Source organism: Chenopodium quinoa, unplaced genomic scaffold, assembly GCF_001683475.1.
Source record: "Chenopodium quinoa cultivar QQ74 unplaced genomic scaffold, ASM168347v1, whole genome shotgun sequence".
NCBI classification, from domain to species: Eukaryota; Viridiplantae; Streptophyta; class Magnoliopsida; order Caryophyllales; family Amaranthaceae; genus Chenopodium; species Chenopodium quinoa.
Window position 1 is genome coordinate 3,192,611 of NW_018744239.1, and position 26,779 is coordinate 3,219,389.

The window sequence follows — 26,779 nt, forward strand, 5'->3', positions numbered from 1 at the left end:
ATTCTTTGCATAGGCTGCACTTGGCCGAACTATGTCTCTTTCCCTTTCTTGCTTCATTTGCCCCTCTTCTTCTCTGTTTCTTGGGTCTGCCTGCTGATCTTTTCACTAAGGGTGGTAGTATGTCAGGGAGGTTGAATGAAGGCCACTGAGTTTGGTCAGGCATTGGGTGCATATGCTCTCCATAAGTGTTTTTGTTGCCCTCCCTTTGAAATAAGGTAATACAAAATCTGTAGCTTGCAGCCTTTGGTGGTAAATCACCCTGAGCACATGCTTACATGGGATCCCTGAATGTTGCCACTTCCCACAACCACAAGTTACAGCCCCTAGTTTGATGGGATAGTACACATGTGCATCTCTCACCTCAAACTCATCACCCCCACATGGTGTAGCATAGCAGAACCTGGACTCATCTGATCTTGTTTGCAAGATCTTTGTTGCATACTCAGTGAGTTCCCTATCCCCCATTGAAGTTGCTTTATCAAACCTTGGAGCCATCCTTTTCATGCACCATTGCCTTATAGCTGCAAAATTAAAACTAGTTGCAAAAGTAAACTAGGTTGAAATGGCATTTGCAAAGTGATAAAACATGAGAAAATGCTTGTTTAACCTTCAAGAAGCTTTAACACAGGTAGATCTATGGCTTGGTGCAAGAGTTGAATGATTCAACAAAATTTGTTGTGTTATGGTCACAACAGACAACTGGGTCAAACTGATGCCTTGACCAAACTTCAGTGGTACTCTCCAAATACAGAACAACATCTGGATTGTAGGCATGAATCTTCTCCATTGCTTTGTTGAAAACATATGGATTGTAAGCATCAGCAGCAACCCAAAACAGTTTGTGAAATGTTGTTCCACTAAAGCCTTTTGTTTTGCAGTTGCTGTACAAGTGTTGACAGCATATTCTTCTACTAGCTCTGGGAAATGCCTCCATAATTGTTGCATCAACTCCCTGCAAAACCATATTACAAGTGAGGAAACAGTACTGTAAAGTAATTAAAAAAAAACAAGTGTATGCTAAAGAGACTGATTTACCTTCATCCTGTCAGAAAGAAATGTCCAATCATCTCTGTTGCATCCCTCTTTCTCAAAGAGGCACTTTAAATTCCTCATAAAATAATCCCAAGTCTCAACACTCTCTGTACAGACTATGCCATAAGCAAACACAAATATCTCATTGTTCCCATCAATTCCAACAGCTGTTAGCAGTATCCCTTTATAATATCCACTAAGATGGGCTCCATCAATGCCAATGATTGGCCTACAGCCTCTCAAAAAACCTCTAACTTGTGCAGCAAAAGAAAAGAAGCATGCTTTGTACCTAGGTTGGACATTTGCACAAACTTGTGTCCATGTCACTAGTGCATAACTCCCTGGATTGGTCTGCTTGACCATCTCAGCATATCTTGGAAGGAGACTGTAGGCCTCTCCAAATCCACCATGAATGAGCTCCTTGGCAATTGCTTTCACCTTGTAAAATAACCTTTTCTTCACTTGAATTATGTACCTTTCCATACAGATTCTTTGCAGAGACTCAACTGGGATATCTGGATTGGCTTGAATATCTGATTGCAGATGTCTGCAAAGCCAATCACAGCCAACAATTGGATTTACCTCAAGCCTGCCACAAGTTGCATGCTCCCCTGTCAAAGTCTTGATTGCCTAGCTCACTTTTTCAGCCATGCTTGATGCATGGATTCTCCAGTTGCAACCATCTATAGCACATCTTGCTATAAACCTGGTAGGGTCACTCTTTTCAACAAAAACTCCAAAATCTTCTTGTACACAAAAATCCTTAAACACTTCATAGAATGACTCTTTGTTTGCAAAAATCAACCATGGCTCCAATTTAATGCTTCCAAATTCACAATCTCTCCAAACCTTGCCATTCTTGTATGTCTTATCCATTGCTTGGGTCCCATCAAGGTAATCTTCAAATTCTTTGGGTGGGATGTCATCATACAGGCATTGTACTTCTTCCTCATCTTCTATGAAGTCAGCAAGATCCAAATCATCATCATATTGTTCACTGCCAGATTGAATGTAATTTGAATCCTCACTCTCATCATCATCAGAGCACTCATCCTCACTACTTTAAACCCCAGCTGGTGGCTTCTTGTGTCTTTCAGATCTCCTTAAGCTCACACCTTCATCATTACTCCCCCCAGCAACCCTTTTTCCACAGCTCTTTTTTGTTCTAAATCCTGGTGGCCTTGATCTACCATTTTTTTAGGTTTCTCAGGCATAGTAGTAGCTGGTTCTGATGTTTGATTGACATTAGTTTGAGCTGGAACTGATTCTGCCTGAGGAACTGGTGGTGATGGTGGTTGTGGTCCAGGTGATTGTGGTGCTTCAGGTGAAAGAGGTGGTGATGGTGGTTGTGGTCCAGGTGAATGTGGTGCTTCAGGTGAATGAGGTGGTGAGTCAGTTTGGAAATTTTGGTTGTCAGTTTGAGGTGGTGAGGTTGTTTGAGGTGGTGAGGTGGTTTAACCTGGTGAGGTGGTTTGAGGTGGTGGCTTTTTTTTGGGTGTTCTCTTCCTTTTCCTTGGGGTCATATTCCTCCTCACACCTGAGGTTTTGGGTTGGTTGAGAGGAGAAGTTGGTTGACAGTGTTGGCTAGATGGTTGAGTATTTTGCTCAGGCTTAGGTTGAGATTTCCCAGGAAAAACCTCATCAGCTAATGGAGTCTCAAACACTCTTACATACTCATCCTCTCCCCCATCCACATTAGCAACGGGAACCTCAACTGCAACTGTAAAAGGTTCCAGTTCCTCTAACTCTCTATCAGCCTGGGCCTTTTCAGCTTCTAACCTAGCCTTCTCAGCCATGGCCTTAATCCTTTTTTGCCAATTATCCTCAGCACCCTTAAACACCAGACTAGGACTTTCTTTTTCCTCTAAATATATTACTATTGTTTCCTTATGTCCAAACCACTCCCACATTTTCAGCATATCCCTATCAGAACACAACTCCAACTTCCTATTAGTTATAGGTGGCAGTACATACAAACTAAAGTACTTTGGAAGGATCACATTTTGCTTAACAGAGTCCTCAAACATAAACTCATACAAGTCCATTAAACTTATACTGTCAGTATCATCAACCAATACATCAAACCCCAGATCTCTATAATGGACATCAAGCCACACTTTACTCATCCTATAAACAACAAATTACAGACACATTACTATACTGAACATCAACACATATGATACCAATACATCAAACCCCAGATCTCTATAATGGACATCAAGCCACACTTTACTCATCCTATAAACAACAAATTACAGACACATTACTATACTGAACATCAACACATATGATTCATATCAACACATATGATTCATATCAACAACCACATACCAAACCCTAACATACCAGTACACAAAATTGCGAAATATGGAATTCAAAGACCTCACAATCACAAAACATAACAATGTTAAATCAATACCAACAAATAACAATTTTAATATTTTATGTAACAATAATTCACACAGTCATTTCAAGTAATCACATTTAACATGAACGTTTCAAAAAACCCTAACCCTAACTCAATTTTCGCAAAAAATGCCAGATTCAAAACGCGAATGGAAAAGCGAAAGAGCAATTATTACCTTGAATGCTATGTCAAACACCCCAAACTCAAATTCAAGAGCTTTTTTCTTCTACTTCCTCCCCTACTTATCACTGCTGTACTGGTTCGCGCAACTTCAATTGCAAAAAAAGATTAAATTTTTAGGAGTGTTTTGTTCAAGTGTTAACGAAAGCTTCTAGTTTGAGTATGGATTTGAGAGTTTGAATGAGGGTGAAAGTTCGAAGAACAGAGAAGAAGAATGATGGAGTTTTTTTTTTTTGATCTAAATTGAAGAAGTCAGAGAGTTAATGATCATTCACGCGTCATTAACCCCAAATAAGGGTATAATGGTCATTTCGCATTAACGGACTGTTAACGTCCAGACCTCATTAATGGCACGACATGAAATTTTACTGTTTGTGAGTGGCATTTGGTGAATTCTGAAAAGTGCGATGGCATTTGATGAATTTTTAAATTTGTCAGTGGCATTTGGTGAAATTTCCGTTTTTATTAAAGTAGGACCGGCACACAGCTCTTCATGTACTCCGGATTAGGGACGTTAATGGGGCGGTGCGGGGCGGATGTTGGCCTTCCATCCTCATTCTCACCTAAAATTTTCATCCCCATTTCCACCTAAAATTTTCATCCACATCCTCGCCTCGGCGAATACAATTACAAAATCATCCCTGCCCCACCCCACCCCCCACTTGGATATTCATCCCTACTTAATCCCCACCTAAGACTCGTCTAATCCCCAGCTCCTAATTCATAATCCAACATAATTAATAAAAATTACAAACAAAAAAAAGGAGTTTTCTAAATTATGCCCTCAAACTTATTCGGTTTCTAAACTGTGCTCATGCTTTTTCAAACGTCTAAGCTGTGTCCTCAACCTCACTAATTTTTATACAATAACCTTTGACGTTAACAATAATCTTTTTTTTTATTGTTTTATTTTCTGATTTAAATTTTTTTTAAGTGTTAAACCAATTAGAACGAAATACGCGTCAAATTTATAACGCCACGACACCATTGTTGATAAAATAACTTAACTTTTGTTAACAAATATGACTGTCAAAGGGTATTGTTGATAAAATATCGTGAGGTGGAGGGCACAGCTTATAACCTTGAAAAAGCATGGGTACAGCTTAGAAACCGAAAAACTTGGGGGGTATAACTTAGAAAACCCCAAAAAAAAAGATTGTTAATATTACACACTTTTTAGTTATATATCTACTATTTCATTTTACATCATTTTTTTTTATAAAAATAGTATAAAAGTATATAATTTTGTTTTCAAAAATATATAAATGTGGGTTGAGGTGGGAATGAGGCAGGTACGAAGTGGGGCGAGGCGGGGATAAGGCGGGGACAACGTAAAATCCACCCCCTCCCCTGCCATCTCCACCCCAGAACCACCATGCCAAAACCCCAAATTAAAAAAACCCTAAAATCGAAATTTTAGGGAATTCGATTTTGGGGTTTTAGGGTGTCGAGGATAGTGGTTTAATGGGGGAAAGTGGGTGAAAATGGACGAATTAGCTTCACCGGAGCAGGAGATGGGGGTTTGGGCGCCGTCTGGAGGGGAGATAGGTGTTTTTTGAGTGGAGGAAGGATTTTAGGGTTGCGGGGGAAGGTGGTTCTACGAAGGAGAAAGGGTGGCAACAGGATAAGGGGAGGGAGGGGCGACGCCGTTTGCGGGCGGAGGTTTTTTTTAATTTTTATTTTCAAGTTTTTTAATAATTAAATTAATTTAATAATATGAAGGGACAATCAATCATAGGCTGTCACGTGGCATAATTAACATTTATGACTAACGATGTTAACTGTCGTTAGTCATTAAGGAAATTTGGTGAATTTTCTGAAAACACGTGGGTATATGGTGAATTTAAAATTTTTTTATGGATATATGGTGAATAAAAAAATTACTCAGGGTATACGGTGAAAAATCCGTTAAAAAAACACGTAGGGAATCTTTTATTTTCTATATTGAGTGTTCAAAATATACGATCCACTTTCTATTTTAATCCTCCCATATTCTCTTTATTTTCCCACATATATTAGTCTCATTTTAAGGGTTTGGTCTCAATCTGAAGCATTAATGATCCCAATTCCAAAGTCTCCCAACCAAAAACTAGATAGTCCTAAACTCCCAATACTCCCAATGTATTTTAATGTTCCCAATGGAACTTATTTAAAAATAAAATGGTTTCAATGTATTTAATGGTTCCAATGTATTGAATGGTTCCAACTTCCAATGTAATTTATTCTAAGAATTTTTCCTTACCTTAATTTAAATGGGGGCTGTTAAACGTCGCTCCCCTTTTACTAGGCATCGCTCGCATTTTTTTTAAGATTTTCCATTTTTACCCCTATCAAATAAATCGCCACGACTCACTTCACGGTACTCACAACTTTCGTACTTCACTCTCATACTCTCATTTACTCTCATTTTATCTCTCTAAAAAAATTAAGTACGTAAAATCAGGGAAAAAAAAGTTGATTACAATAATAAATTTGATAAAATAATAATACTAATTACTCTAATCACAAAATTAATACTAATCATAATAAAATAATAATAATAATAATACAAAGATTACAATAGTAAATTTGATTAATTAATCAATTTAAGAAAAAAAAAAAGCACTACATACATCCGCCCAAAACATTAGGATCCACCCGGAAATTTTAAGTGGATCCACCTACGTGGATCCTAAAATTTTAGGCGGATGTTTTATTTCAAATTTTTTTTAACGACGACTTACGGAATCCTCCGACGAAGCTTTCGGTGTCCGAACGTTGTCGACATCCATTGTCCTAAACCTGCCGCTAATGCTTAATAAATTTTTTTTAAAAAAAAATTAACTTGGATTTTTGGTGGTAGATCGAATGTGGTGGGCCGAGGTCGGATGTGGTAGTTCGGGATTTTTTTTTTTTACCACGTGGTAGTAAGTGGAGGGGTCGGGAATGATATTATACCATTATGCACTACAATTTACACAAAGGGCAATATCGTTCTTTCATGTCAAAAAGGAAGCGTTAGTATGTAAAATGGGAGCGACGTTTAGCAGTTCAGATTTAAATGAAAACTAGTGAGTGACCCCGGGCGTTGCCCCGAGTTTCTATTGTTGTAGATGTATAATCGGTAATTTTTTTAAAAGGCTTTTTAAAACTGCAATTGTCATTGTCAAACCATAATTGAGTTATTCTTTGAATGTAGTTTTTTTTATTTTTTAATTAAACCTTGTGGTTTGTAGTCATATGAATTTTTTTCCATACAAACAACATAGTTGATATTAGCTTAGATGGCTAAATAGTCATATGTGTTATTAGAGGTTGAGGGTTCGAAATGTTTTTATATGGACTAATGTTAGTTGCTCGGGTGATGTGGCATTGTTTGAGTGATGATGTGGCATCATTAGATGGTGGGAAGATGACGTGGCACAACAAAATAGAAACTACATGGCACATCGACTTTTTAGGAACGCCTTTTAATATATTAGTATAGATTTGATTCTAATAATTCAACCTTTGCGCGGTCTAATTTTATTAATTCAACCTTTTGATTATTCTACAATAATTCAAGCTTTAGGAGGTGTTCTATTTTATTAAGTCAAGCAGGTCACTTAACCTATAATAATAAGTCACTTACCACGTGTCGCATTTTCATTTGTCCAAAATATATTTTTTGATTTTTTTAAAGATTTTTTTTCCCTTTTTTTCATCCTTTTCCTCTTCATCTTCATCTTCTTCCTCCCTTCCACACCTCCATGAATGGCTCCCTTTTCCGGCCAAACCTCTGCCCACTAGACCTCCACCTCCAGCAACAAGGAACCCCACCCCATCAGCCACCACACTAGTCGAAACCCAGAAACACCAAACCGAACCCAGAACCCGACCCTCTGTTGAACCCAACCCTCGAACCCAGAACCCCCACCCACCATCAAAACTATCGCAAACTCCCACCTTATCGTCGATTTATTTTTAAATTCTCTCTTCCCCAAATCCTTCTTATTCTTTCTTTCTCTCTCTGTTTCAATTTCCTGCCATTTGCAAGAAATTTTTTATCTTCAAAACCCTATAATTTACCCCTAATTTGATTAGGGTTTTGCAAGATCAAAAGTGGAACTTTCGTAAGAACCCGATGATTTCATTAAAAATTCTGGGTTTTTATTTGGTGTGCGGTGAGGCGTGGTTAGGGCAAGCCGAAACGGCAAAAAGAGAGGGGAAGGGGGGAAGGTTGGCCAGAAATGGGAGGTCAAGGGAGGGGGGAGGGAATGGCCGGGAATAGGAGGGGTTGTCGAACGGGGATTCGGATGTGCCGGAATCAATGAGGGAACCGGGGAAGGGAAGGGCTGGTATATATATTTTTTAAGTCATTTTCAACTTTTCTAACTTAAAAAAATGAGGAAAAAAAAAACAATACCTGAAGAATAGGTAGCAAGTCACCTTGGCCTAATAGAATGGAATACCCCCAAAGCTTGGATTATTGTGGAATAATCAAAAGGTTGAATTAATAAAATTAGACCGCACTAAGGTTGGATTAATAGAATCAAATTTTCCTAATTTAAACAAATAATTCCCAATGTGTCAAACATATATATTGAACAGAGGGTGTAAAAAAAGTGTTAAAGATATCTCTTTTTAGGACCGAACTGCTTTTACATGATGACAGACTTGTAGCAATTTTACGTACTTAAATAATTTTGAACTGAATCCTCCGATAAAGGGTGGTCTTATATTAGCCTTTAGCCTATAAGAAAATCGTGAAAAAAATATTCAAAACAAGCAAAAAGCAAATGACTAAAATAGTCATATTCTTAACATACGTAAGGGTACTTTTAGGCTTCAGCTTATTTCACAGTTTTTAAATTATTCATTATGTTTAATGAAGGTAAGACGATACAAACTTACAATGACTTGTCGCACCCTAAACACCTCATCAGCCCGTGTTGTCTAGCTACTGCAATCTAATAAAAATCATATCCACATATATGATTTATCACAATACGCAATTTTATATGAACGTTAAAAGAAATTAAAGTGCACGGGATATTGTGAAAAGACACTCATTGTTTTCATCTATAAAAAAATGTATATTCATTTTTATGTGTCATATTGACAAATAAGGCGTTGTTTGGTTACACTTTACTAATGGTGGAAATAGAAATTCATGGGAAGTGAGTATATGCATAGTTGTTTGGTTGACATATATATATGTGTGTGTGTGTGTGAGAAGTTGAATTTCCTTAGTAAATGAAAATTCCTCCAAAACATGGGAATTTAATTCCCATACCCTTGGTCAACCAAAATTCTCTAAGGCAGTGTTTGGAAACAATAATTTAATTTCAAATTCTATATTTCAATTCTGGAAATTTAAATCCTTGCTTTCAATTCCAAATTACTTGTTTGGGAAAACAATAATTTTAAATCCAGAATTTCAAAGTATCCATTGTGTTTGGCAATACTTTAGATTTTAATAACAAATTAATTAATTTTACTAATAACTAGTGTATAAAAATCCTCAATTTTTCAATAATCAAAACAATAACCTTCACCATCATCAATTCCGAAGATCTTCTACTCACTTCTTATCCAAAAAAATGATTAATCATATCCAGACTTGAGATTTATAGCCCCAAACCCATTGCTATACATAGGATCTGACGATTTCATTAACTCGTCGTCGAAGCCGCTGTCATTAAAGGCGAAGATGGTGGAGGAAAGATATAGACTGCTCAATGGAGGGGAGAGAAAGAAAGTTGATGATAGTGCGATAAATGTTTGACGAACTTGACGAGCTTTTGACGAACATAAATATTTTCATCATCATGAAGGAAAGGATTTGATGAAAGGGATGAACTAGGATTAAGTATATACGATAGGTGTTTGAGTATTGGGGCTGGGTTAGGTTGGGAATTCCAAATGACATGTTTTGACTCATTATTTCAAATTGTTAGTTTTATAAAGTTTTCTTAAATATTTCAGAATTTGGGCTAAATTCAGATTTCAAATTCCAACTCATCCAAACACAATAATCAACCCAATTCCAGAATTTCAAATGAAATTCAGGTATCCAAACAGAGCATAATGTATTTTTTAAATAAAATTACAATGTTACCCTCCAAAAATTGGAAAATATATTTATTATACAAAAATAGTTAGGAAAAATTGTCACCATTAATCCCAACTTTGCTTCGTCCGCCAATATTAATCCCAACTTTCGTTTAGTTACTATCACTCTCAACTTTGTATGAGATTAATTTTTATTGCACCCAACCTATAATCTAACCTGATATTGCAAGTTACTAGCCACGTGTAGCGTCAACTAACACTTGATAGGTCTGAATTTTTTTAAAAAGAAAATTAAAAAAAACCCTCACGCAAGGTGGCAGCCTCGGGCTCCGACAGGCGGCAGCCCCTGCCGTTTCCGGCACGAGGCAAGCCATCCCATTTCCGGCAGGAGGCAGCCGCTGCCAGAACCGACAGGAGGCATCCCCCGTCGTTCGGGCAGTAGGGCTGCCCCTGCGTACGTGCTGTTTCCGAAAGGGGGTGTGTCGGAACTGGTCGGAGAACTGCGTGCTCCCCTTCCCCCTCCGATTCCACCACTTTCCACCTCCGATTTTCCCCCTTCCTCCCTCTGTTTTTGCCCCTTCCTCCTCCGTTTCAACCCTCTTATCCCTTCGTTGTAGAATCCTTACACCTCGCTGCCTTCTTCGGCGAATTTCGACCACCCCCTTGGCGATTTTGCAAGTGACACTAAAAGGGGAGGTGGTGGTGGTGGTGGAAGTGGTTGTGGTTTTTTTTTTTTTTTTTTTATTTTTTTTATTTATTTTGTGTTTGTTTGTTTTTTTTTTTTAACCTATCATGATTTGACATGTGTGCAACTAATCACAAGTCAGCAAAATTTACCTATTCAACTGGTTCAAAGTCATTTGGGTGCAATATAAATTAATCCTACACAAATTTGGGAGTGATGGTGAATAAATGATAGTAGGAATTATTATTGGCGGACGAGACAAAGTTGGGATTAATGGTGACAATTTTTCCAAATAGTTAAGGTAATCATAATACATGAGAAATACATAAGTTTTCTTTTTCTTCAGTCCTTATGACCGGTTACCTGTTGAGAAGGTTATTTTTTTCTTTTTATGTATTTTTAAAAGCCACGTGCCAGTACATGATTAGTCCAAAATAAAAAAAAAATTAAAAAAAAAACTTTGAAAAAAAAAACCTAATTCCCCCTAAACCACTAGCCCCCACCCAAACCACCCCCTCCACCAGCCCTCCCCCACCTCTTCCACCAGACCCCACCCGGAAACACCCCCCACGCAGCCGGAAACCTCCCTCACCCCCCGACCACCACTCCCCACCTGCCGAAACACCTCCCTCTCCCTTCCCCCACCCACGAAACCCTCCCCCCTCCCTTCCCCCATCCCGTAAACCACCTCAATCCCTTCCTCGAAAAAACCCTCCATCACCACTCACTGGCACCTAACTCCTCCTCTATGTCGACGTTCTCACTCCCCCAACCATTTCCGCCCCCTTTCTCCCTCAATTTTGACCCATAATCGAAACCTTAAAACAATTATTGGGGTTTCAATTTCGGAGTACGGCGGTGAGGGTTTTGGGTGTTGCGACGGGGATGGTGGTTTGGGTCGGTTTCGACAGGTGGGGAGTGGTGGTCGGGGGTGGGGCGGTTTTTTGGCTGCGTGGGGGTGGTTTTCGGGTGGGGTCTGGTGGAAGGGGTGGGGGAGGGCTGGTGGAGGGGTGGTTTGGGTGGGGGGCTGGTGGTTTTGAGGGAGGGAAGTTTTTTTTCTTTTTTTTTAAAAATTTTTTCTTTTTTTTTGTTTTTAGTTTTTTTTTAAAAAATTTTGACCAATCAGGACTTGACACGTGTCAAGTGACCTAATATAATGGGTTCAGAATAATCCAAAGTTGGGATTATTGTATCAAAATTTATGAAAGTTGGGATTATTTTTTCTAATTTTTCCTAAGTTTAACCAAACAAAACATAGGAAATTAATTCATGGTAAATTCAATTTCCTTCATATCAACCAAACATGATTTTACCCTTTCCGGGGAATATTAACTTCCCATGAATTTTAATTTCCCATGGGTTTCTATTTCCCAAATGCAACCAAACGAGGCCTAAGAATTTCTTAGAAATTATCACCAACTAATTTTCTCGCTTTAATAATAACCACTTTTTTCTTTACCACCCCATTTTATAATATAAAAAAGTTCCCACTAGATTATCCAGTCACTCATGTGTAACGTCATGGTGGGCCTCATAAACAATCTTCCCTTCATTTTCCCTCTTTTCCTTCCTTCACTCGATTTTCCCTTCTGTGTTCTTTCAATTCAATTCTATTCTTCTCTAATTCTCACAAGTGATATTCACCCATTAAAAGTCTTCCCCAAAATTAAATCTTATTAGATTCCTCAATAGTTCTTTCTTTCCCCTCTTTCTTCTTGAAAAATTAGATTCTGAATTTGTATGTCACTTCTGTTGTATGGATCATAGAATTTGCATGCCTGAAATCTGCATCTTAGATTCTCCTTAATACATATAGATCTTGCACGACCTAGATATTGGTACCTTGCAAAATATCAAAAAAAAAACCAAATATAAAATTGCAATTCAATCTTAATTTTGTTCGTCATTAGTTAAAAATCAAGAAATATGAATCACACATGCTATCACCATAGTCAACTCCCCAAAATGATTACAAAAACCCTAATTTCAATTCAAAAACCCCAAATTAATTTGTCAAAAACATTAAATACTTTTTAATACTCCAAATACCCCACTTACTTCTTATTTCATTTAAGTTGATTAAATTGCCTAAAATATGTGGACGATTAAAGTGTAAAACTTATTAAAAAAAAAAAAGGAGTAGATGACTATTAGTGAAATGAGACGATTAGTTGGTATTTATTGCCCAAAATCCTCAATAATTCAACATGCATATTCAACTATCTATATAAACACAATCACGTGAGATTTATTTTAACTTTATATGAACGGTCAGAAACGTAGGCTGAAAACCATAAAAAGAAGGTTGCATCTGAAACAAACATATATGATTATTAAGATAACTACATTTGAGACATATATGAGGGCAATTTCATGCTATTGTTTATTTCATACTTGCTTTGTTTCTTTATTTGCAACACATTCTTTAGACGCGCTTTTTTAGGAGTTGATTAGATTAGGTAAACTGACGATTTTATCAAAATAACTTTAACAGAGTTAAGCACAAATTCAGGTACTCAATTCTTCCTTTTTTCACCGTTTAGGTACTTAATTTTTTTTTTACTTTGCTTTTGGGTACTGAGTTAAGAATTCCGGCCAAAAAAAATAAATCAGCCTAAGAATTCAGTACCTTTGGTTAAAGAATTCAATACTTTGGTTAAGAGAAAGTGGGCCCCACCCGATTAAAAAAATTCGCGGGTCACCCTTAATTTTTTTTCCTTTCTTATTCTTTATTCCCCTTTTTGCTCCCTTTATTCTTTCCTTCTCTGGAAATTCTGCTGCGTCATTGTCGAAGAACACGAGCAAGCTTAGGCTCGATTCTGGGGAAAACGACACCAAAAGCCGCCATTTTTTTGAGGTAAGCTCAATTACTCATGGATTATGTTGATATTTTGATAAAAATTTTGAATTTTTTGCCCATTTCTTGATGTTATTTGTGACCTAGGGTTTTCGATTTTTTGGGGTTTTTTTTGAACAAATTGATGATGTCGATTTCTTGTGTTTTTTGTGTTAAATTTGTTGCTTTGTTGTTGTTTGTTGTTGGATTAAGCTAGCAGCAGCTGGGGAAGAACCTAGCAGCAGCTTCTGTTTCTGTTTTTTTTTTTAATTTTTTTTATTTCTAAAAAATCTGCGATAACCTTGTTGAAGAATTTGTGCCTAAATAGACATGGTGAATGAACCTGTTTTGATGATATTTGTTGTTGGTGTACTGCTACAGCTTCTGCGTTGCTGTTTTTGGGTTTTATTTTTTATTTATTTTTTTTTATTGAAATTGAATCAGGGAAAATCGTTTTGGATGAATTTTGTTAAGAAAACATGGTGTGCTGCTAGTGTTTTGCAGGTGTTTTCATGGCATTTTTTGGCCAAGTTCATGCCCCTTTAAATAGAGTAATAACGGCTAGTTTATGAGTCAAAGTTAAGAATTTTTTTTAAATATTAATTTTTTAATTAGGTATGGTTAGTGATGAGTTAGTGGTGAGTTAGTTCACCTGAAAATCACTTTGAGTACCCAAAAGCAAAGCAAAAAAAATTGAGTACCTAAAAGGTGAAAAAAGGAAGAATTAAGTACCTAATTGTACTCTTAACTCACTTTAACACCAAGAATAGAGAAGGGTTAGATAAGAATATGATAGAGAAAGGTTAGATATTACATGTATAAAATATTTTAATTCAATTTGTTTGTTTAATTTACCTAATTATTTAATTCTTCAAAGTGTGTGTTGAAAGTGCATTGTAAATAAAATAAAACGGAGAAAGAAACTACGGAGTATTTAATTATTTATCAAGTTCAATGAAGGTAAGAGGTAACAATGATTTATTGCACTCTAAAAAAATCCACCACAATCTCAATGGCGGTTATACTTAACACCTCAGCTCATGTTGTCCAATATAATAGAATCATACCCAATTACCCATCTTATAATGTCATATTTATAATTGAAAAAATTAACATAATCACGCAATATATACAAGTACATTCACATGAATTTCATTTGAAATATTATAAAAACGATAAAATAAAGTACACAAGATATTGTTTTTTTTTTTTTGTTTTGTTGTTGTTGTTTAGAGAGCCACAAGGGTGAGAGTGATGAGAATCGATCCCAAGATCATTTGAAATCGAGAGGGGAGCTCTAACCACTTGAGTTATCCCTTACTTTCCACAAGATATTGTGAAAAGACACTTTTGCGCAATAGAGAAATTAAAATCCTATCCACTTATCTCTCAAATCTACAAAATGAAGAAATAATTCAACTTACTTTGTAGTCTATATAAACACTATCACATGAGATTCATTTAAATTTTATATGAACGGCTAAAAACATATGCGTGAAAACCGTAAAAAAGCATACAACAGAAGACTAAGATAATACGAAATACTTGTGTTACTTCATTTTTTTTCCTAATGGAGAGTATGCCTTTTAATTTTCTAAACAAATCCCACTTACATAATACTCCATCCGTCCCATTTTGATAGTTCCTTATGGACAAATTTTAGTCCCAAAATGTACACCCCATTTGTTTTTTCCAACAACCTTTAATATTAAATTTTTACCAAAATTCCTCAAATTTGCAACAATATTTGTGCAAATTTAACTTTCCTATGTTAATTTTGTTTTTCCATGTAATTTTATTACTTTCTCTCTCTACTTTTTTGCATACCAAATATCAATTTACTTTTTCAATATACTTTAACTATTCTTATTTGTCTTTATTAATTCACGTAAAAATGCTCATAAGGGACTATCAAAAGGGGACGGATGGAGTATTTAACTCCATTTATTATTCATTTTAAAACTATTAGATCATTCTAGACATAAGTAAGGGTAAATCCAGAAATTTCTATTTAAGGTAATATGAATTGACCATACTATCCCTCAAAAACAAGAGTTTGCAAAACTCAATTTTGCAAAATGACCAAAATGCCCCTCTACAGTCTAACTCATGTCCATATTTTTGATCTTTCCCTCCTTCCCCTTCTATATTGTTGTTATTATTGGCCATATTGGCGTATCAGAAACAGTGTACCTTGACTACCTTTTCTCCTCTTCTTCTCTACTCTTTTTGGTGCTTACACTCTGCTGTGTATTTTGCTCACATTTCTCTGCTTTCTCTCTCTAATTTCTGACGTTTTTTCCTGCCCACTTTTTCTCTGCATTTGCCGTTTCTCTTTCAGAATTTCCATCACCATATTCAAACCCATCAACAAAGTTCAGGTATTTGCTTTTTTTCTATGAATTTGCGCTTTTTTCATTTCACCTTTACACCATAAAATCCTACGTTTTTTTTTATTTTATTTTTTTTTTTCTGAAATTTCTGAAACCCCAACTCTGATAACTACCGTGTAGTTCGATTATTCTTATATAATGGGTTTAATTTGTTGAAATATTAATTTTATTGATTGGTAAAAATAAAAAATCCTAATATGGTTTTTTTTTTGGTTTGAAATTTATGTCCTCGTATTTTTTTTTTTTTTTTTAAGAACTCTTTGGTGATTTTTGGGTTGAATTATGAGATTTTTTTTGAACCCACCTTTTCTGTGTGTTGGGTTTAAGGGGTTGAAGTAAAATTTTTGTTTTGGTTAATTTTCTCGCATTTCTGAAACGTCAATGATCATGATATATTTGTATGATTTTTTGGGTTGTTTTTACGAAATGTTTGTCAAAAAAAGGGCGAAAAAAAAAGTGAAATTCTGTATTTTTTTAAAAAATTTTGCCCTGTTTCTTGAAACCCTCAGTTGTATTTCGGTGTTGGAGTAATGCTGCATAAACCGGTAAACCCTTGTCCTTTAGCTCTATTTTGGTGTAATTTTGTTTGATTTTTGGGGAAATGTGCTTCAATTTCGTACCTTAAAATACAGCTTTAAAAAAAAAAAAAAAATTGGATTTGATTGTAATTCTTTTGTGCAATTTTGCATCTTCATATTATGCAGGAAATAATGTTTGTTACTTGTGCTGTGTCTAGATTTAACTAAGATTCAAATGTGAAATTTTTATGTAGTATACAGGATACTTTGTGAAATCCATATAGTAAGTAGGTTTAAATTTGAACTTTATGGAACGGAGGTAGTAAATAGTATTGGCGAATTAATTAGTTGCTAGTTAAATTAAGCTTTTGATTTCATTGGAATTACCAAACTTGCTCTGATTGAGCTATAGAAGTATATAGTAATAGATATTGTATTGTTATGTACTTATGTTGATAGGCTATGTTTTGAGCTTCATTTTGTTTTTCAAATGAGTATAATGAGTGCTCTTAACTTAATTCTTTGTATACCTTTTTTTACTGAAATTTTCTTATGTTTGGACTTACAGTTGATATGGAGCCTCAGAATATGTACGATAAGTCGGACAAAGGGAAACAACTTATGATAGCTGTGCGTACTCCTCCTTAAAACTTCTATTTGCTTATATGATTGTTGGGTTTTCTTGCTGATGAGTTTTTTGAGACTTTGTTCCATGATAATTTTGCATGTTCTTAATTAATATGTTTGTAACTTTGTATGCATCCTCAAGCTCCAATTTCGTGACAATGGATTATGAACTTTAACAATTGTTCTTATAATCGTGCACTCATGCATCTGGTTCTTAGTATTTGGCAATACTTGGGATAAAAGAAGATCGACTTAAATGTGTTGCGACTTTACTATTTGCTGATCATCAATTTTACCCAAACTAAATACATTGCTTAGACAATTATATTCTAGAAAAAGGTTGATTTACTCTACTGATTGAGATTGATAGTTTCTATTGCTCAATGTTTTTCTGAATCCTTATTTTTCTTTTGTGCTCTTTTACTTTTATACTATTGAGATTGATAGTTTCTATTGCTCAAACTTTTTATTGTGCTATGATTTGTCCACACAAATTTCTTCAGTGCTTTATGTTTCAAATTCATGTTTATATTTTAAACAGACCAAGAAGGATATGTCTAACATTAGAACATGGAAATTCCGTAGTTAATCACGTGTTCTTTTCTCAATATGTTATCCCTAGGATCCCGATATATACAGTCCAATAAACTATGAAGCTGATTTGGATACCGATGATGAGCTTGAATTGCAGTTTTTGCAGGCCACACTTGATGATAAAGTAAGTAGTTTACTTGGAACCTTTATTGGTAACTTTTGTTGCATTTTAAGCTAGACATGATGGGCTCATATTTTATCTTAGTCGAATTGTTTACATAATAATCTAAGTAAGTAAGAAGCAGTAAAGCACAATAGCAATATATTTGTTAAAGAACACAATTCTAATGGATTTGGTTTGTAAAACTGGTGCTTACTAATGTGTTTCTTGTCCTACGATGAAATATAAAGGACATAGCTTATGAGCAGGATTCTCCTGTTGACTGCGTAGACAATGCCTCATCATCTGGTTCTTCCAATTATAACTCCAAGAAAGTTGACCATTTTGTTTCGATGGGCTTTGAGGAGAAATTGGTGATCCGAGCAATCAAGGAAAATGGTGATATGATGCTTGCTCATTTTAATACTACTTTCCTTTGGCCCCTTTAGTATGTTATTTTAGTTTTTTTTTTTTTTTTTTTTTTTTCCTGGATGAGATGAATCCTCCATCCTTGTATTGCATGGTTTGACTGAAGCTTAATATGCTATATTACATTACCTTCAAGGTGAGGACAATGATGAAGCAATACTCAACAGTTTATTGACATACCCGGTAAGTTCAAATCCATTGATCATAGAGTTTGATATTAATGGCATTTGTGGTAATTGACAACAATTCTGAAATTGGAACCACAGGTGCTATTTTGCCTAAAAGTTGTTTTTCATGTTTGACAGTGCCTGTTTATTATGTCTAGAGGCTCAATTAGTTTGTCAGTATAATGCTATATACCTGAATCATGATAACAGGGTTCATAGTCAATGAATAGCCATTGACTTGGTTATGGGATTTTTAAATGCAGGTTCTTGAAGACTCTCTTGGAGAAGATAATGGTTCTTCCAAGCCAAAGTCACCCACTCATATAAATGAGGACTTTTTAGATGACTTTTCGGACTGTGATAGTTCTTGTGGAGAGGCAGAGGTATATAGCTACACAGTTGTCTGGAAATCTGGAATCCATATAATTGTTTTATGCTATTTGACTCCTGCAATTTAGTTGTTATGTTTAAGATTGTTGCTCATAGTATCTTTGTTAGCTCTTTTTTTCAATGCTTTTAAATTGATGGTGGCCCATTCTCTTAGGCATAGGCTTCCCTTCTGGCCTAATAGGAATTCATCTTGCTACTATCAAGATGGCTACTGCCACTGTCTTGCTTGATTCATGCATAAGGTATAATGGGGCACTCAAATTGTTTGCTCGTTGAGATTAAGAACTCGGCCTTGTTCCATTTGAGCACCGCCATTAAATAACTTTTTCAACCAAATTTTCTTTGCATGTTTGGTGGAAACTATATGAGAGTCATAGATGTCTTTAGTAATAGTTTTGTGAACTTGAATCTGGTTTCTTCAATTTGCTAATTTGTAATAGTTTAGCATTATGAATGTGTGCAATAACTTCATTCAGTGTTCAGACCAAAGAAAGGTTTCCTTTCCCCTAGGTCCAATCAACCAAAGGATATTCTCCACAAGTTTCTCTGGTTATTCTTTTCTTCCAAGCCCTAGTTTTAATAAGTAAAGCTATTAATGTCGTGCCTTTTGATTTAAAGATTTGAAAGTCTGATAATTGGTTTTGTCTTGTAGGAAAAAAGAAGAGATGCTGATTACAAAGACAAAACCATATCAATAATGGTTGATATGGGTTACGACCTTGAGGATGTTCTGATTTCTATAGAGAGATGTGGTTAGTGAATTATAGTATAATTTTGATGTCTTGTTTGAGATTGGTTTTTGGAATATATCTTATTTTTGCTTATTATTTTTTTTTATTGGATCATCACAAGTTAAGATTACATGTAAACTAGTTATTTATTTATTTTATGTTTTTAATTCCTTTTGTCTCTATTTGGTAGACATTCTTTGACATTTTAAGCAGATTTAATCGAACTTAAAAAATTAACCTTTTACATATAATTTTATTATGGTAATAATCCCTTCGCAATATGAAGTTCTTCTCACTTTCTATTTAGGATTGTTTCATAAAGTTCTTCCTACTTTTACTTAATTTCCAATTTTGCCAAAAAAATAAATAAATAAATAAATAAATTACTAGCACCACTTTTTGGTCACTTTTCTTATTACACTTCATCTTTTTTACGTAGTATAATAAATTAATAAGTAATCATATGTACCTAATTACACTACTCTATTTATTTTCCTTGGTATGTGTTTCTATAGTAAATGGAAAGAAAAAGAGTAGTGGAATATTTATCTAATTATAGTTAGTGAGTACTGAGTAGTTATGTAACTTAACTATTATTGCTAGTGGATTGGTCCAATGGTGAAAATTTTTATATGCACTTGTGCACCCAAGGTTATTTTTTGCTCATTTGTTACCTAATTGAGCAATAACCATCAAAATGAAGTGAAGTGAAGTAAGAGAATTATGGATGAAAAGAATTCGTAAATTAAATAGGGATGACTCTAGAGAAAGTGCATCAATCAAAGAGAGAAGGATGAAGTTTTTAACATGTACATCATTATGTCATTAATTAGAGCTACTTTCTATTCAGGTTACGATGCATCCATAGAAGAATTGGCCGATTTTATCTGTGCTGCTGAAATGGCGAAAGTTGCTGATGCAACAGAATTCCCTGACCGTAGTCGACAAGTTGAGAAACCTCAGATGGATAGAAAAAGAAAATCTGTTCAGGTCATCCAGAGGCCTAAAAAGCAACCAGTACCAGAAAGAATGATGGAAGAAAGAAGTTTCAAACAGATGATTGGGTTTGGGCTTCCAGGGTGCCCTGCTGTCAGAACCAGTAGGACACTACCTGATGAGGCTTTAGGCCCCCCGTATTTTTTTTATGAGAATGTGGCTTGTACTCCCAAGGGGGTTTGGGATCAAATCTCCCGGTTCCTGTACGACATCGAGCCTGAGTTTGTGGACTCCATACACTTTTCTGCAGCTGCAAGGAAAAGAGGGTACATTCATAACCTCCCCATCATAAACCGACAGCCTTTACTTCCTATTCCACCAAAGACAATTCATGAAGCAATACCTGAAACAAAGAAGTGGTGGCCTTCATGGGATAAGAGAACAAAGCTGAATTGTCTTTTAACTTGCATTGGAAGTGCTCAATTGACTGAGAGAATTAGGAAGAGGGTTGAATCAGGCGAACCTTCTGAAACTGATAAAAGGTTTGTTATCGAGCAATGCAAGAAATGGAACTTGGTGTGGGTTGGAAAGAACAGAGTGGCAGTCCTTGAACCTGAAGACATGGAGATGTTGCTTGGATTCCCAAGATTTTACACTAGAGGTGTTAGCCGGACTGACAGATACAAAACCCTGGGTAACTCCTTTCAGGTCAGCAAATTTTTATCAGATGTCATCTTTTTTGTATATGCTCTGGATAATACTTGTATTACTCTTGTAAAGTTTTGAGTATTTGTTTCAGATCGACACTGTTGCCTACCAACTCTCAGTTCTGAAGCCCATGTATCCAGGTGGCATGAATGTTCTTTCGCTCTTCTCTGGCATTGGTGGAGCAGAAATTGCCCTCTACAGACTTGGGATCCCGTTGAAGAATGTCGTGTCAGTGGAGATTTCCAATGTGAGCCAGGACATACTCAGGCAGTGGTGGTCAGAGACAGAGCAAGAGGGTAGACTGATCCATGTTGATGATGTTCAAACAATTGATAATAAAATGATGGATCAGTGGATTGAAGAGCTCAATGGATTTGATCTGGTGATAGGTGGAAGCCCGTGCAACAACTTGGCTGGTGGCAACCGGAGGACCAGAGATGGGCTCCAGGGAGAACACTCCTCTCTCTTCTATCATTACTACCGCATCCTCGATTATGTCAGAATGTCAATGAAAAGAAGAGCACCTTTCCTGTAGTTAGCAGCTTAACAATCTGAGAACTTTTGTAGGTTTAACCATACACCAAATGACAAACTTAAGCAATTTATTATGCATGCTATTGCATAGGCATTATACAACACAAACAGGTAAAATACTGCCTCAAGGACCTGATTCAATCTCAGTGTTTAGTTGATTTTTTGGAGATTTTAATCTACATATTTGGAAACAATCTTTCTTGTATTGTTACTTGAGACAGCAACAGAAACAGGTGATTATTTTGCATATTGATTTTGCAGCTGTTTACATTCATATTTTGTTCATGATTCTGTTTTCTAAAGTTTAGCCCAAAGTTTGCTCATGGACTTGACTGGAAAAACAAATGCTTAGCTAAGAGAGTATTTTTCAATTAAGCCATAAAAAGCTACCAAATTTAGCTGATATATAAAATTACTTTTCTTAAAGCTTATCATGTTATAGTCTAGCTACAAGTATTTTAATGTAATGAAAACATGCCTGTCAAGCTTTCATCAACTTGAAGCTTCATCTCATGCAAAATTATGAAGCCTGATACACTGTTTTCTCCATTGATATGAAGTTAAGACGTTTTAATCAACTCTTGGCAATAGATACAGCATCAGTTGAAGTTTTAAGATGAAAAGCCGTTTGAAAGTAAGCGTAGTACTAGACTCGAGCAAAATTTTTTTTAAAGAAATTCATCATTTATATTCTCCTTATGTAATAGCTAATTTTCATTAAACATGCTTTCATCAAGGTGAAATAAATTACTTGCATGCACCATGATGTACCTAGGAATAATAGGTACACCTAAAATATTATGAGATGAACTTACACGAGATGCCAAAGGCAGAGTAATGAGAAAATGTGTTTTGCCAGATACAAAGTAGATAAAACTCGGTACTCCTTGGGCGTTGGTACTAAATTTTATCAACCAATAAACCAGGATTCAAAAATATAGATGAACTACGAAATTTCTCATTAAAAAATGTCATTACATGTATAAATCAAAATTTACACAGCCTAACATCCACCAAGTCATTACTCAGTAAAAAACCAGCGCTTCAGAATATCAGAGGACTGTCTAATTTACAGGAGACTCGACCAATCGACAAACTGCATAAGACAGAAAAAGAGGGCAGTCATATCCTCCTTCTATTATCTACTCGCATTTTCTTTGAAGCCTGGCCAGATTGCATATTTGAAGAAGTTGATTCTATCTGAAACAAGGGCATAGGAAGATTAGACAACCAGCTCTTGGGGAAAATTTAGCAAGACAAATTAGAGTTGCAGAATACTCTCACCTTATCGAGCTTCTCTCTCACCCTTCTAACTGTTTCATTCATTGACTGCAATGGGAAATAATCCTGACAGCGATACAAAATATACATCCAAGGTTATACATTTATTAATCAAGAAAAATATCATCTCAATAATTTCTAATACTACAATAAATGAACAAATGAAGTAGTCACAAAGAAATACAAGTAATAATGTGAGGAAGGTGACGCGAAGAAAAAAAACGAAGGTAAAATCCATTAGATCCCAGGTTTTATTTAGAAGGGGGTGTTGGAGTCAAAGAAGATTATTAGTAACAAAATGAAAGCAGTTCATCACTTCAAATATTTTGCCAAATCAGCACAAGGGTACAACCGTACAATGCAAACACTAGAGCAAAAGGTACAAGAAGTGGAAATGAATATCACTAGTCTAGCTTCAATTTATTCTCATATGTTCATAACATAAAAAGAATATTGTTAGTGTAGATAAATTACCTGATCAGAGGACACCCTGGTGATTAACGAAGGATCTACCTTAGAAAGTTGATCCATTTCTTTGGGGTAACTACATGAAATTAGATTGAAATAAACTCCAATGACCTCTCGAAATTGCTCAATGGAATACATAACTAAGTAAAATAGCATACCATCCTTGCTTTATGTCTAATTGTTGAGATACTTGTGAGGGAGATCCGTGTAACAAGGGAGGATTACTAACACCTATACTTTGCATTTCATGACCTCTAGATCTTCCTGCTGGAATTACACCAAATAATATAGATTTCAAATTTAATAGATAAACATGAAATGAAAATAAAAGAAAAAAAACCTCAAAATACTTTGGGACTTATTAAGTTAATTCTAAGATAAGTGATTACTTACACTTCAATCGTCCCAGAACCTCCTTTCTCCTGCCTTCCAACTTCTCTTTTGTGTCAGACAGAGTCTCGTACTCAGTAGCATATGACACCTGCAGCCGATTTCCAAGGAAAACAGACTCATCTAGCTTTCTTTTTGCAAACCTAAACAATGTAACAAGCAACCGTGATTACTAACTTCATTTCTTCATCAATTATGGTACGGAGTATAGAATATTATATTGTGAACAATTTAGTATCTTCATGCACAAAGTTTAATATTCGATATTCCCTTAATTCAATCAAATAGTCGCAAATTTTGCCCACCCAAATTGCTATTTTAAAGCTTGGAACACAAAAAAAAAGCCAACTTAATTACCTGGCATTGCTGATCATGTGAAATTTGATCCAGTAGACATCGGTAAATGCCTCACACTCTTCCGCATCCATAGGTTTACAACTGCATTGCATATATTTAGAATTTAGGTAATTGGCTAATAACTTACCAAACAACTAGGCCAAATCTTTCCGCTTAACAAGGTTGGCTATAAGGACACTGGACACTACATACCAAAATAGCATCTGAAATCCATACATAAAAGATCCAATCAAGTTCCAAGTTGTATACTGGTTGTTGGTCATAAACGATACGAGTGACAGATACTAGAGCTACAGTAATATCTAGGTGCACGCAGAAAACCCTTCAAACCCCATTGTATTGACATACTAGACAAAGTTCTAGTCAAAAGAAGAACAGCAACGACAAAGCAGCTGAATATTTATCCGGGGGGGGGGGGTGTTGTGCTAATTTCACGTATATTTCAACTTCCACCAAGGCACCAAAGCTAGTCCTTGTGGAAGTCAATGTTTTATAGCCAAGCATGTTGCTTCATCCTCTTTCTATTTCTTATGTAGAAATGGAGCTGGTAACTTCAATGACGGAAAGGCATCAGTAAAACCCTTCAAAGTAGGCTTTTCTAAGACCCAAACACAAATGGTATAAGTTCAAAGTCACCCAAAGAACTCTTAATACCTAAAAAAGGCTCTTTCAATAACATACTTAAGCAGGTAAAATACTACGAGTAATATTCTATAATTATCCCTTATATATAATGAACGTAGCTGTAAGCCTTCCTAGAATTCTACTCTCTAATCTCACCAAGTAATTACTTCAATGATCAATAACAAAAGCAAGTACGGGCCTATTCCACTAATCTCATGAACTTAAAAAACCATAGGAGCCAACTATGCTATCATTTGACATCAACTTTTCTTTCAAATCCAAAACACCCATATTTAAATGTTTGACCCTTGGAGATACAATTCACACACTTCAACAACAACAAAGCCTTAATCCCCAAAACTCCACCTGTGAGTGCCACTTTGTGGTATGCACTGCCGGTGAGTGTCACTTCATGGCATTCACTGCCGGTCTCAAGCCCGGATAAAGGAGGAGAGTTGCGGTAGGTCTGTGGCAGCCAGCGTAAAACTTAAGTCATTTCTTATGGATAATCACAGCCGGAGTCAAGCCCCGATAAAGTAGGCATTGTCAAAGTTTCATAGAATTCAAGTGCCATACATTTCAATTGCACAACCATTAGTCCACTACTATTCATTACAAGCTAATTAATCACGTTTCACATTGAAAATTAGTAACAAGGAAACTAACCAAACTCACAATGTCAACAATTTTTTTAAAAAAACACTATTATGATAAAAATAAAAGGAAACATACTCTTCAACTTCTCCATATGTTGCAAAAAGTTGTTTAAGTTCATCACCACACCCCAGTGCTGGTACATTCCTCACAATCAAGTACCTTTAGCAATTGGGTAATTCCAACATTAATAGATATCAAAATAAGAGGAAAAATTCTTCAAATTTCAAAATTAAATTGCAAAATTAATTAATTAGCTAAAAAAAACAAACTTTGATTCATCACAGACGGTATATACACGAACAGCAGGAGGTTCATCTTTGTATCGTGGCATAAATCCCCTTTCTTGCTCCCTGAAAAAAAAACCCAGAAAATCCAATCAATAAATAAGAACTAAAAGTACAGAAATTAAGCTTTTTATTGATTATAAACAGGATTATTGATTTGAAGAAAAACAAAAAGAGGGTTAAAAAAAATTGATTTGAGTGAACATACTTTGAATTGCAAAAAGGAGCTACTTTAGTGTGAAAAGTCTGACGAAACAACGGATAAACCTAATTCAACAATTTAATGGCGGAGGAATACAATGAACTGAAGCTTCTTACAAATGAAGAATCTTCAATGGTGACTTGTGAGTTTTTTTCTGCTTTGCTATGAACCAAAAAAATGATTTTGGGACTTTTTCTATGTTTGTATGTGCGACGTCGTTTTATTCCTTTAAGATTAAGATTAAGTATTATTTTTTTTTTTTAATAAAATTTTCTTTTCTTTTAATTTATGAAATACTAGTATTTGTTAAAGCAACTAAATTGGTTGGAGCTGAACTAAACTAAACTGAAATGAATATTTTATGAGAGAGGGAAATTAGGAGCTGAGCTGAATTGAACTGAAGTGATTGGAGCTGAGCTGAATTGAAATTAAGTAAATGTGAATAGGCTCTTAACCAAAGTTAAAAGGCAACCCCTTAAAAGTTTATATTGACATTTGACACAAACAAATAATGCAATAGTCAATCCCATTTATAAATGGAAAATTTGATTTCAATAATCCAAACTTTGCGTGGTCCTATTTTATTAATCCGACATTTTGATTATTGCACAATAATCTAAGTTTTGGGGGGTGTTCTATTCTATTAGGCCAAGGTGACCTGCAACTTGTTATTCAGGTAATTTTATTTTTTTCATTTTTAGTTTTTTTTATAACTTAAAAAAAATGAATAGCAGCCTTCCCCATGATTCCGGCCAACCTCTCCTCCTTCCCCTCTTTTTCCACCGTTCTGGCCAACCCACTTCCCAGTCACCTCCTTGCCGCCCTCCCACAACCACCTCTTTGCTGCCCTTCTCCCTAGCCACAACCACCCTACCCCTTAACCAGTCACCACCGTAACCCATCCCATCCCAGGGTGTAACCCATCCTATCCCAGGGTTGGGTTTCAACGAATGTGGAGGTGTGGAATTCCATGATGTCGTGTTTTGAAGGAGGCGGAGGTGGTGCCTGGTTGGGTAGAATTCCCTGCTGCTGGAGGTGGAGGGATGGTGGGCGGATGACCGGAGAAAATCGAAGTCATTTATGGAGCTTAGGTATGGATAGGGAGGAAGAAGACGAAGAGGAAATGAAAAAAAAGGAAAAAAAAGTTTTTTTTTTTTAATTTTAAATTAAAATATTTTTGGACAAATGAAGTAGCGACACACGGCAAGTGACCAAT

The 26,779-nt window shown here is 35.7% G+C and overlaps 4 protein-coding genes across 5 annotated transcripts; 1 reads left to right on the forward strand and 3 right to left on the reverse strand.

Moving 5' to 3' along the window:
• Window positions 1-634: 634 nt before the first annotated feature.
• On the reverse strand, window positions 635-2,225 carry LOC110694608. Its single transcript, XM_021871775.1, has 4 exons — window positions 2,146-2,225; window positions 1,739-2,029; window positions 1,036-1,579; window positions 635-952 (listed from the first exon to the last, which is right to left on the reverse strand). The coding sequence occupies exons 1-4, from the start codon at window positions 2,223-2,225 to the stop codon at window positions 635-637; spliced, it is 1,233 nt and encodes a 410-aa protein (XP_021727467.1).
• Window positions 2,226-2,323: 98 nt separating this feature from the next.
• On the reverse strand, window positions 2,324-3,158 carry LOC110694609. Its single transcript, XM_021871777.1, has one exon. It carries the CDS (start codon window positions 3,156-3,158, stop codon window positions 2,487-2,489), a length of 672 nt encoding a protein of 223 aa, XP_021727469.1. The 3' UTR covers window positions 2,324-2,486.
• A 13,499-nt stretch (window positions 3,159-16,657) lies between these two features.
• On the forward strand, window positions 16,658-21,520 carry LOC110694610 (DNA (cytosine-5)-methyltransferase DRM2-like). Its single transcript, XM_021871778.1, has 9 exons — window positions 16,658-16,714; window positions 17,334-17,429; window positions 17,657-17,804; window positions 17,971-18,066; window positions 18,160-18,212; window positions 18,265-18,384; window positions 19,044-19,143; window positions 19,973-20,766; window positions 20,858-21,520. Exons 1-9 carry the CDS (start codon window positions 16,658-16,660, stop codon window positions 21,299-21,301), a joined length of 1,908 nt encoding a protein of 635 aa, XP_021727470.1. The 3' UTR covers window positions 21,302-21,520.
• A 708-nt stretch (window positions 21,521-22,228) lies between these two features.
• Window positions 22,229-25,901, reverse strand: LOC110694184 (RNA-binding protein 48-like). Of its 2 annotated transcripts, none has more exons than XM_021871362.1 (9): window positions 25,570-25,901; window positions 25,364-25,427; window positions 25,153-25,236; window positions 23,797-23,877; window positions 23,443-23,582; window positions 23,208-23,316; window positions 23,056-23,125; window positions 22,585-22,647; window positions 22,229-22,500 (listed from the first exon to the last, which is right to left on the reverse strand). In XM_021871362.1, exons 2-9 carry the CDS (start codon window positions 25,390-25,392, stop codon window positions 22,423-22,425), a joined length of 654 nt encoding a protein of 217 aa, XP_021727054.1. In that variant the 5' UTR covers window positions 25,393-25,427; window positions 25,570-25,901; the 3' UTR covers window positions 22,229-22,422. The 2 variants fall into 2 exon arrangements, with proteins under 2 accessions (XP_021727054.1, XP_021727052.1); XM_021871360.1 differs by having other exon boundaries at window positions 25,347-25,427; window positions 25,570-25,899.
• Between the last annotated feature and the right edge of the window lie 878 nt (window positions 25,902-26,779).